At 42.6% G+C, this 12,857-nt stretch overlaps 1 protein-coding gene across 1 annotated transcript in view; it reads right to left on the bottom strand.

Annotated features, from left to right (window-relative positions):
• The window catches only part of LOC147034421 (uncharacterized), a 159,963-nt gene that overhangs the window by 25,243 nt on the left and 121,863 nt on the right, over nucleotides 1-12,857 (bottom strand). The window contains exons 4-6 of the mRNA XM_085883141.1: nucleotides 10,380-10,457; nucleotides 3,019-3,090; nucleotides 1,820-1,897 (exon numbers count right to left, since the gene is read on the bottom strand). Of these exons, the coding sequence (XP_085739267.1) occupies nucleotides 1,820-1,897; nucleotides 3,019-3,090; nucleotides 10,380-10,457 (228 nt within the window). The remainder of the gene's footprint in view (nucleotides 1-1,819; nucleotides 1,898-3,018; nucleotides 3,091-10,379; nucleotides 10,458-12,857) is intronic.

Raw genomic sequence — 12,857 nt, forward strand, 5'->3', positions numbered from 1 at the left:
TCTCTCTCTCTCTCTCTCTCTCTCTCTCTCTCTCTCTCTCTCTCTCTCTCTCTCTCTCTCTCTCTCTTTCTCTCTCTCTCTCTCTCTCTCTCTCTCTCTGTCTCGCAATCTCTCTCGCAATCTCTCTCGCAATCTCTCTCGCAATCTCTCTCGCAATATCTCTCGCAATATCTCTCGCAATATCTCTCGCAATATCTCTCTCTCTCTCTCTCTCTCTCTCTCTCTCTCTCTCTCTCTCTCTCTCTCTCTCTCTCTCTCTCTCTCTCTCTCTCTCTCTCTCTCTCTCTCTCTCGCAATCTCTCTCGCAATCTCTCTCGCAATCTCTCTCGCAATCTCTCTCGCAATATCTCTCTCTCTCTCTCTCTCTCTCTCTCTCTCTCTCTCTCTCTCTCTCTCTCTCTCTCTCTCTCTCTCTCTCTCTCCCATCTTCCCTCCCGCAGTGTATATAAATGTTTGGTGAGGCATAGCTCTCCCCACCTGCCCTCTCTTCCCCCTTCCGAGCTTCCCCTCCCTCCTGCCTCCTCTCTCTCTCTCTCCCCCCTCTCTTTGTCTCTCTCCCTCACCTATCCCCCCCACACCCCGCAACACCCCCATCAGCGAGGCAACGGGTTGTTTTTGCTATAGTCAAATAAAATCTCCACATTCATAAAATGGACTATAATTCAAAGAAAATATTCTGCAGCCATTTATTTCACCACCATACTGTATTTCAGCTACTTCTCTCAATAAAATACCAGGAAGCATTGTAATTTTGCATCATTTAAGAGATTGTCTTGGTTATTTAGATGCGGGAATGGAATAAAACCAGACACTGGTGTCTCCGAATGTTTATAAGCATTGCAATGTACCCAGCGATTCATAGCTATGATGAACAGACAGACATTCGATAATGAGTGAGGAAAGTGAAAAAAAAATTATCGTTAAGAAATTGCTGCAGCCTGTTCCAAGTTAAGGCAGGGTCAGAGCAAGCCAAAAAACATGGCGGCTTCAGACCCCAGCGAGGTTACCCAGGAAATGCCTTAAGACCACAGAGAGCGAGGTGGCCGAGGATCGCCTGCTGAAGGATATAATTAAATTATAAGGCCGTTAATTATCTTGAAAAGGGGTGTTTTAGTTAACCAAAACACCCAATCTTCAATCATGCACTTCCTTGTAGTTTTCTTAGTATACATGCAAAGTTTCAGGCTGCCAGGTTTTATGGTTTTGGACTTATGGAGCACGCACGCACGCACGCACACACACACACACACACACACACACACACACACACACACACACACACACACACACACACACACACACACACACACACGCACACGTACACGCACACGCACGTTTTATTTATGTTTAATGGTTTTTTGCTCCTTCTCGCTTCCCCCTACTTCCTCGCTCCCCCCCCCCCCGCTTCATCGCTCCCCCACCCCTCCTCACTTCCTCGCTCCCCCAACCCTCATCAGTCTCCCTACCTCCTCGCTCCTCTACCCACTCGTTTTCTCTCTCAACCCCCCCCTTAGTACCCCCGTCGTCCGGACCATCTGCCTTCCCTTCCCCTACCCCTCTTCTCTCTTTCCCCCTCCACCTTCTCACCCCCCCTTCTCTCTCTCCCTCTCCCCCTTCTTTTTCTCCCCGCTCTCAGTATTCTCGTCAGCAAAGCGACGGGTGGTATTTTCTAGTCTATTTAGAAATAAGATTGTGTAGTTAGTCAGAAAAACATTCCACAAAACGTTTCTTTATTTCAGGTTGAGGCAGATTATTACAATTTGGCAAAACGGCATTTAAGAGATCATTTAATCCACAAACGACGGTGATACATATTTACCTCGCTCCATGATATGTTCCTTCCATTTGGGTTCGTAACACTTTCTCTTCACTTGGACAAAGGCTTCCACTCTGCATTCTAAAAGGCAATCACAGAGAATGTGTTTTCAAAAAAAAAGTTTTGCCTTGCATTGCAATATCAGATGTTATAATATACATCAAAGAGCTCCACTGTTGCTTCATTCATGGTGGCAGGTGGTCGATTTGAGTGTATGTTTGTGTGCAGATACAGATGACAAAGGCAGGTCGGCAGGTAGGAGTGTGCATGTGACCTCCCAAATTCACCCTCACTCAATCGATCCCGTTTCTCTTCTATAAATCCTTCCCCTCCTTTCCGGAAAAAAAAATGGCACCACACAAGGGTTTTTTCTACAAACATTTCCAAGCAATTTATTTTTGAATATACCCTCTTCCATTTTGCAGATGATTGCACATTGTGTTCCGAAGTAACTCCATCCCAATGACAGGCAGAGAGTAGTTGCATCAATCTGCGCTAATATGGAATTGATAAATGGAACATCTTTCAATCCTGGCAAATATCAGTCTCATACTGAACCAATGTTTACAAGGATTACAAGGAAATTATGCGCAGGAGGAGGCCATTTGGCTCATCATGTCTGTGCCACACCAATACCAGATTTAATCAATCCATTGATACCCCTTCCCTTCATTGCAGCCTTTTGGCTGCTACACTGGTACTCATTTCGCCAACCTCGAAAGGATGACAGGCTGAGTCAACTCCCTGGTGTTAATTCAGCAGCCAACGGGGCTTTATCTCAGGACCCTAGGATCCCAAGCCACCACCCTAACCGCTAAGCCAACACCAGTTGAACATTGTGACATTCTGGAACACCAGCCAACACCAGTAACATTTTGGAAGGGTCATCAAACTCACCAAGCAAAATACATTGTTTATGTTAGTTTCGTCTGTGCTTACACTTGACTTCAAAATTCTCCTCTGTTTGAGGTTCATGAAATTATGTCCGTATGCTGGCTTTTAATGTGAAATTCATTTTTTCCCAAAATATAACAACTTCATCATGCGTCGTAAATTTCATTTTCATTTTAATGGGAAAAATAGTTGAATCCTTTTAAAGGGGAGATGCAAACAGTACCTTGAGAAGTATTATATATCTGGAGTAGTTGAGTAATATCAGTGATGATGTGCATTTTAATTATTGTTATGAATGTTGTTGTTACCTTTCATATGTTCAATGCTTTGCGGTATTTCACATTTCGCTGTCACGTCTGCAATGCCATTACCTAAGCAAACTTGGGCACGATAAAAAAGAGGTACAAGAGGCAGAAGAAGGGCGTAGGGATGGGGATGTGGTTACAAAAGAAAATTGCATCAATAGGTTCATACAATTTTGACAAAAGAGATTCAATAACGGAGAGTAACTAGTGTATTATCACTTACTGTACATTATATGTATCGCATACATACTAAATTTAATGAGGTTTCATTTTGACAATAAAATAAGAATGAGAGAAATCAAGGATCTTGCGAAGAGTCGAGTGTTGAAATTCATTGTAAATAACTCATTATTAGACCAAAAAAAAAAATACCAGTTCATCGTCTGGATTTTTTTACTAAAAAGAGGCCTTTTTATTTGATACGAGCAAATACCACCTTTCGCGTCGCTGATGGGAACACTGAGATGGAAGAAAAAAGGGGGGGTGGATAAAGAGGGGGGGGGGGAGAGTGAGAAGATAGAGGGGGGAAAGAGAGGAGTTAGAGGGGAAAAGAGAGAGGATGGAGGGGGAAAAAGAGAGGAGTGAGGTGGAAAGAAAGAGGAGAGAGAAAGAGAGGAGGGAAGGGGAAGGGGAGAGAGGAGTGAGAGTGAGGAGGGAGGGGAGAGTGAGGAAGGGGGGAGGGGGGAAGGAAATGCAGCGAGAGGTGAGAGGAAGGGAAGGCAGACGTGTGGTGGAGCGTTAATTACGATTCATACCGTGTCATCAAAATGATTCTGCATAGAATAACAGTGAAGATGAAAACAAAATAATGTCTGAATTCCATCTTCTACCGGTCATACTATAAATACCATCCAGAAACAAACACCGCCCAGACATGTCCGGAGATAAACCACCGTCAGGACATAAACACCACCTGGACACGAACTCCCGTCTGGACATAAACACCACCCGGACACAAACTCCCATCCAGACACGTCTGGAGACAAACCCCGCCCAGACATAACCACTATCCAGATACATATGGATATGGAGATATCCACTGTCCAGATATAACGACCGTCCAGATACGTCCAGAGACAGAGACAGAGACAGAGAGTGGGGGTAAGGGGAGTTATCAGAGAGAATATGTAATGCTTTGTGGAGACACACACACACACACACACACACACACACACACACACACACACACACACACACACACACACACACACACACACACACACACACACACACACACACACACACGGCCAATATCGGCAATTTTTCAGGAATCGGCAGGTTGGAGTCAGTGTGATTACCGACTACAGTACGTACTGTATACAACCCAGAAACCTTTAGTCCGGGGGCCAGGAGGACCCACCATGGACCCCCTCAGCGTTCATTGGGACTATTTTCTTACTTATTATGTAGCTGGTGAAATTTTAAAACATATACCCAAAGAATAAAGTGTCACGATCAACGTTTTTTTGGGGGAAAACAATACCGGCTTTAAAGCAGTAGAAATTACATTAGATGGGGGGGGGGGGGGGTGGGTAATTGGAAAATGAAAACGCGTCACTTTTTGCCCTCCAGACTGTCTTCTTTGTCAATATTTTAAATGAACAAATGGATTTACTCATAATTTCAGCCTTTAGAAGAAATTTATCAGCTTAAGATACATGTTTTTAAAATTGATATGGCCCCCATCTCAAGAACAGTGAAGGTGTTGTTCCAGAAGAATTAGAAATGTTCTTTAAGATTGTTCTGTCTGGCAGTAAGGACTGTGAAAACATCAGAGTCAATGGACTTGTGTTGTCCATCGGTCAGGACATTTGTAGAGGGGGCTACAAATGGGAAGTGGATGATGCCCAAACATATACTGCTGTGTATGACACTTCACCATATGTTTTGTAGTGAGGAGCTACGAACACTAATAAACAAGTTTGGACATTGTGAAGAGTATAGTTTTAACCTTGAAATTGAGACAGCAATCGCAAAAGCTGTGCAAGAGAGGCATCCGCAATCCTACTCGCCAGTCTGTTTTTCACTCTGAGTTTGATAATTTTGATACGATTGTCAATGAGTTGTATGAGGCAGGTACAGTCCACACAGCACATGGGATAATGCTGGAGGATATTGTGGGTGAAGTGGTGGCAGACACCGAAAGTGCAACCATTCCAAGAACCAATGAGAGTTCGTTAAAGGAGCTACCAGATAAGAACCTTCCTGACTGTTACATGACAATTAGAAGTAGCCCAAACATGGCAATGGGAAAGGATAGACATGAGGATGGCCTAATGGCCTTCAATGTTTCAAAGTGGAAAAACATCATGTGGGTTTTTCTGCGTGATGTTGAGAGAGGAGTTCCTGGATGGGGTGGCTTTGTATGCAGAGGAGTATGCAAGGATCAGGAGTTCAGACAGTGACATATTCTGGATCTTGCTGTATCATGCCAGGAAAATAGACATTACTATCCTCTTCGATACAGGTCATGGCAACAAGAAGCGCCTTATTTAACATTACAAATCTCTCTAAACACGACACAGAGCAAATGTGTGAGGCTATGCTGGCGCTACATGCATTCACCGGTTGTGATTCAGTCAGCTCTTTCAGGGGTATTGGAAAGATTAAACCTCTCAAGTTACTGAAATCTCCTGCACACTGTGATGCCCTGAAGCATTTGGGAGATGACTGGAATGTTGATGATGATCTTCTGATCGGGTGTGAAAAGTTCACCTGTGCACTGTATGGGAAATCCAAATCGGAGAGCGTAGATGAAGTGCGGCACTTGATGCTCAAGTCAAAGTGTGATGGGGATATTTCAGTTGAGTCTAACATCCAATACCATTGACTTGGCTAGATTGCCTCCGAGTAGGGCATGCTTGAGAGAACATGTTGCTCGAGCAAATTATCAGACAAGAATATGAAAAATGGCAAATGTTGCCATATATCAGATCCCCAAACCATGGGAAGGACATGGAAAGAGGATGGAGAACCACACTGGTGTGCAGATGAAATGATCTTACCACAAAAACTAATTGATGTGCTGGAGAGAGATGCAACAGAACTGGAGGAATCTGCTGATGAAACAGGAGAACAGGAATATAATATGCTGCAGATAGCTCCTCTGATGAGGACTAAAACAGTAAAAGTGAAATTTGTGATAATGGAGTACTAGGACATTATATTTTTCTGTGGGCATGCAGGGAAAGGACATTATTAGCAGATTGGATTGTGTAAATAAGTGTTATCTTAGGTGTTAGAGATTCCCCATGATATTTGTTCCGAGTGAGACTAAAATAATAAACAGGTGCTTATAAATCTCTTTTAAAGGCTGAAATTATGAGTAAATCAATTTGTTCATTTAAAATATTGACAAAGAAGACACCCTGGAGGGTAAAAAGTGACGCGTTTTCATTTTCCAATTACCCACCCCCCCCCATCTAATGTAATTTCTACTGCTTTAAAGCCGGTATTGTTTTTCCACAAAAATCGTTAATCGTGACACTTTATTGTTTGGGTACGTGTTTTAAATTTTCACCAGCTCCATAATAAGTAAGAAAATAGTAGTCCCAATGAATGCTGAGGGGGGTGCATGGTGGGTCCTCCTGGCCCCTGGACTACTTGAGTAGCTTTCACAAACAACATTACCTTGATATAGACCTTTCAGGGACCTGTTCACAAATATTATTCTTCATAAACAGCTGCGTGTGACGGGTGGAAAAAAAAATTGGTTCGGTAATTTAGAAAACACGTTAATATGGCAAACGGCTCAGAAATCTGACGTTATCAAATATATTTTGCTTTGAAACTCACAAAGAGAAACATTTAACCTTTGTAAAGCAAAGCCGATAACCAAATGCTTTAGAAACAGGCGCGAGGACAAAGGAAAACCTGATAGAACCTCCATAGGATATGGGATGAAACTTTGCCACCACAGCACCAGTAACAGGCACGGCATGTCCACACACCCGCGGAGAGTCCATCCAGATCCAAATTTACCCATATGTACCACGTCTGTGTGTGCTGTATACGTACCTCCACCTTGAAGTAACTGTCGACTCCACATCCCAATCAGGACACGAATTGTACTGTACAGATCGGTAAGTGGCTTAAGCACTCAATCAAGCACTCCAACGGAACGCCTAGCTTGGCAAGCTATTTCCAATTGCAAGAATGGTGCAAGAGATACAACTATGCACCCGGAAATGCCCATGCAATGTCCGAATTGGACAAATCAACACTTGTTTTTTAGGAGTCGGAACTGCTGATACTTTCAAATCTGTAGCTTACATTTTGTAATTCTGGCTAGTTTAATAGATTCTCTCGGTTATTCATATGCACAAATGAAATAAAGCCACGGATGCTGGCGTCTCCAGGCGTTTATAAGCATTGCAATGTACCCAGCGATTCGTAGCTATGATGAACAGGCATTCGATAAGATGAGTGAGGAAAGTGAAAACAAAACTTTATCGTTAAGAAATCGTTTTGGCCTGTTCCAAGACAAGGCATGGTTGAGGAGGCGAAAAAACATGGCAGCTTCAGACCTCAGTGAGAATACCCAGGAAACGCCTTAATACCCCAGAGAGCGAGGTGGCCAAGGATGCATATGATGAAAGATATAATTAAATAAGGCCGTTAATAATCTTCAAAAGGGGTGCTTAATTAACCCAATCACCCAATTTCACTGTTGCACTTTCTTGTAGTTGTCTTAGTGAGCTTGCAAAGTTTCAGGTTGCTAGGTTTCATGGTTTTGGAGTTATAGAGGAGACACACACACACACACACACACACACACACACACACACACACACACACACACACACACACACACACACACACACGCTGACATTTCTTAGTATAAATAGATTTGTTATTATTTATTTTTTTGTCAAAATGCCAGCTGGCTTTTAGTACCCGACAAACCATGTACCCGACACCATTTTTTTTAACCACCCCACCCCTTCCCCCCCAAAGAAAAATGACATGTCATTTACTAGACATGTCAGTTTTCTACCCCCAAAGAAATATGACATGGGTCATATACCTGCCATTTCACGGTACACACTAATAGGTACATTTAAAAAACAATCCACGGTTATAAACAAATATATAATTTATGTATGGCAAAATACAAAAACAAACGACACACTTCGTGCATATTAAAATTATTGGCTGTGCCATCTTTCTATATAAATTTACAGGAAACATTTAATACACAGACTTACATATGTGGGATGTGGACTCACCAGCACTCCCTGACCAAACTCCCCACGAGGGAAACCAGAGAGAACATCACTTAGCAAGCATCGCTCATCAAGAATTGTTTCCATCACTCATCAAGAACTGCTCATGTCCGAATTTGCAAACAGATGAAAACCATCTTCAACTAGAACGGGCACTCATAGAGCGCATACCTTCACCGCCACTACTTTTTTGTTCTTGGTATGAGTGTGGGGAACTGGTTTCATATGAATGGTCTTATGATACAAACCACATATCTATAATGTCATGACCCCCCCCGACTTTCGGGGGCTACGGACTAAACAACAATCAACTCACGTCGTTTTGGCGAGTCTTCACTCGCAAGCTCGGTGAATACAACGTTTCAACAAGAGAAGGTAATCTCGTTTGATGCTGGTTTCAAGCAAATCGAATAAGAATTGGCTGAGTTATGCCGAAAACCGCATATTTTTCAAGGGCGTGACCCCCCCCGGACATTTTACCCCAACCGGTGACATGTGTTATGACGTCATTGTGTCACAAGATTGGGCATTAAATTCTGAACATTTTGGTGCTGGGTTCATGTAAAGCGGACAAGAATTGACCGCGTTATGACAAAAACCGCATATTTTTCAAGGTCGTGACCCCCCTGACCTTTGACCCCTAACCGGTAACAAGAGTATGGGCGTCATTGTGTCATATTGCATATCACAAGATGAGGCGTTGAATTCTGAACATTTTGGCGTTAGTTGCATGCAAATTGACTAAAAATTGACAGTGTTATCGTAAAAAGATGATTTTGACCTTTTCGTGACCTTGACCTTGACCTTTGACCCGAACGATCCCAAAATCTAATCGAATGCTTCCTGGCTAATAACCAATCATCCCACCAAATTTCATGCAATTCGGTTTAATACTTTTTGAGTTGTACGAATCACAAGATTACAAATAAATAAATAAATAAATAAACTAGAACGGGCACTCATAGAGCGCATACCTTCGCCGCCACTACTTTTTTGTTCTTGGTATGAGTGTGGGGAACTGGTTTCATATGAATGGTCTTATGACACAAACCACATATCTATAATGTCATGACCCCCCCCCGACTTTCGGGGGCTACGGACTAAACAACAATCAACTCACGTTGTTTTGGCGAGTCTTCACTCGCAAGCTCGGTGAATACAACGTTTCAACAAGAGAAGGTAATCTCGTTTGATGCTGGTTTCATGCAAATCGAATAAGAATTGACTGAGTTATGCCGAAAACCGCATATTTTTCAAGGTCGTGACCCCCCTGACCTTTGACCCCTAACCGGTAACAAGAGTATGGGCGTCATTGTGTCATATTGCATATCACAAGATGAGGCGTTGAATTCTGAACATTTTGGCATTAGTTGCATGCAAATTGACTAAAAATTGACCGTGTTATCGTAAAAAGATGATTTTGACCTTTTCGTGACCTTGACCTTGACCTTGACCCGAACGATCCCAAAATCTAATCGAATGCTTCCTGGCTAATAACTAATCATCCCACCAAATTTCATGCAATTCGGTTTAATACTTTTTGCGTTATACGAATCACAAGATTACAAATAAATAAATAAATAAATAAATAAATAAATACACGCCGACCAAAACATAACCTTTCGCAGAATGCGAAGGTAAAAATGAAACTCAACTCATGAAAATGATTTGTTGCGTTCACGCAATTTGTCTACATTCTACATTCGTTGCGCAATTTGCTAGTTTCAAAACCCTAGTTTCAAAAAGTTTTTTCAGGATGTTTGACAAAAGAACAAATAATAGAAAAAGGGAGGTGGGTTCAAAAAAGGAAACAGGCGGGGACGATCAACTGGTATTTTTATATTATTTTATTCGGCCTCATCTGTCTGGGATGCATCCATTCCTGGGGGACTTTTGCACCATTAATACTTTCCATCGTTTATGATAGGAATTAGATGTCCTGCACAGATATAGTCACATGTTTTCAAAATGCGTGGGAAATTTTACAACTACCCTCACATGTACAGTCAATTTAGACTTTCATGTCATCACATATAAGACCACCTTCCTTGTGTAGACAATTTCTCCTGGGTGAAAAGACTTTACAACAAAACATTTTGCCATATTGCATTAAAGAAAATCCCTGAAATTTAAACTCACCCTCTTCTTTGGTCAGGTATTTGTTGAGTGGAGCTTCACATTCAATAATTTCCTTTGTCATAATCTGGTCCATACAAGCTGCCAAAAATCGCATGCAATTTCAGCATTAAATACAAAGATCAATTAAAGAACACTATCAAATGCATTCACATGCCATCAGCAGCTGCCGGACAGACAAATTAACTGCTGCAACATGACTGTTCACATATTAAATACAAGGCAATGTACACATATTAGGAAGCCAACACAAGGAAATGTAGACGAGAAGGGTATAATCACGAAATTATCTCCTCTTTTTGAAAAACAACAACAATCAAATGATGTAGGATCTTTAAATAATGTCCACATCCCAGTTGTGACATTTGGTTTTACGTCCACGTCTGAGCATTTCGGGTTAGCACATGCTTCTGGATGCGGCACCCTCGCAGGTGAAGTCCGAGTGGTGAACTAGACCCAAATGAGTCATCGTGCCATGCAAGTATATCTGTATGAAAATATATCCAGGAATGGTATAAATATCACGATTTTAGCACGTCCAATACTTCGGTATTTTTTCTGAAGGATTTCAAAGCTGCCACACAAAAGGAATTCCCCGTTCACACCAACATGCACCAAATAATCTTGGCAACCATTCACATATACCGATCTCACAATGTGGCTCCCAACCTGCAACATAAATCTTGTCAAACAATACATTTTTTTATCCCAGCTCAAAAATAATATTGAATGTTTAAACTCTATAAAACTAAAAGTAAGTTGTTAATATCAACTCACAGATAATTCCCTATGCGGAGTGAGTGACACATTTCTTTGCAAGTGCAGTTTGCATTTGGGGGAAACCACAATTTCTGGGAATTCAAGAAAAAAAACAAGCATAAACTACAAACAAGTCTGGAGACGGCGATGGTTCACGAGCAATGTACACGGTTCGCCTTTTTTATTTTTTGACTTTCGAGGGGACGCCACGGGCAAACTGGCGGGAATCAGGAAAAACGTAAATGATGAAAGTTGTAGTACTCGAAGAGCACTACTTGCATACCAACTTTCATTCGAAACAGTTGAAAACCCGAGGAGCTCGATGCCCAATTTATTGATTTTTTAAAAACATTTTCGAAGTTTGTGACCTTGACCTTGGGACGAAAATGAAAAAAAAATCGAGCTCCGTGGGGCTATGCAGGTGCCATTGGGCTAACCAAATACCGAAACCCCTGCCAGATTCGACAAACTCCCTTGGAGAAGATGTAACTTGAAACCGGCTACCCCCTAAAAACACATTTTTTGGGCGTGACTCCGCCCATAATGGGCGCAGCACGCCCATTCTCAGGAAAATACAACTATATCATGATATAAACCTCCCACCCAAATTTTATCAGGATCGGATCAAAACCCACGGAGCTATGCTCGGGACAGACAGACACACACACACACCCATAACGAATATAGTGGTCACTTACTGACTCGTGAACCAATATGAAGAGTAAAACTGCATTGCCATTGCTTTGCATTAAATGTGCTGGATTATATCAAGTGCCGTGGCCCCCCCCTAGTTATGTGGTTAGCAACTACCTTGGTTGCTGGGGAATAAAAATGGCAACTACCCCGTTTGCCATGGAAAAAACTACACGTTTAAGTGAACTATAGTGACGATCTTTCGAATATTTGTCTTGTTGCGTCCTGATCTATTCAGTGTTGTAGCTCTTCCACAAGCCTTGACTCTGTAGACACAAAAAAACTGTCAAGGTTGGGAACCATTAACCAGAAAAGACACGCACGTCACAGGGTAACGTCAAAACACATGGGGGGCATGGTGATCATGCTGGGGGTGTGGTTAATAGCGGAGGGGCGTGGTTACGGGGATTAGTGACCATGGTAACACCGGCGCCTTCGGGGACAAAATGGAACAAACTTGCGAGAATAATGCACATGTGTACGAATGCACAGAGGGATGGGTTAGTCGCCGATGCGAATGTTACGGTGAGAGTGTGATTTAACAGGGATGAATGACAGATGGAAGCATAGGTGTGTATGTGTTAAAGGGGCGTGATTGTAAGAATGAGTGACGGGTGGTCGCATGTACGTCATGAGGTTTGTATACTTTGCATGCTCGAGAAATTGTCACATGATGCACTCGTGCCTGGTACGTGTGTGACGATGCCACATTTACAGGCTGCTTTTGTCTCCCCGGTGAACAGAGGGAGACAAACGCAGGATAAGAGATGCGAAATGTGCTACGTGCCACAACGATGGGAGGGTGCTCCATTCAACGAGACGTGTCACGTGATCGAGGTTGTTGTCTCGTGTGCGGTAAAGTCCTGACCATTTGGTCATCGCGTGGAAGATGAGGAATGCTTGTTCGCCATCATCCTCGCTCCGTAATTCACGAGTGCAAAATATGACGCCGAGATATGCTGCAGCAGCCTCCATCGCCCCCGTGGAGGCTTTGTCAGCGTGCAGGACGAGTGACGTTTACGATCCCGA

Source organism: Eptatretus burgeri, chromosome 1 (genome assembly GCF_056783735.1).
Source record: "Eptatretus burgeri isolate ZD-2024b chromosome 1, Ebu_testis_v1, whole genome shotgun sequence".
NCBI lineage: Eukaryota > Metazoa > Chordata > Myxini > Myxiniformes > Myxinidae > Eptatretus > Eptatretus burgeri.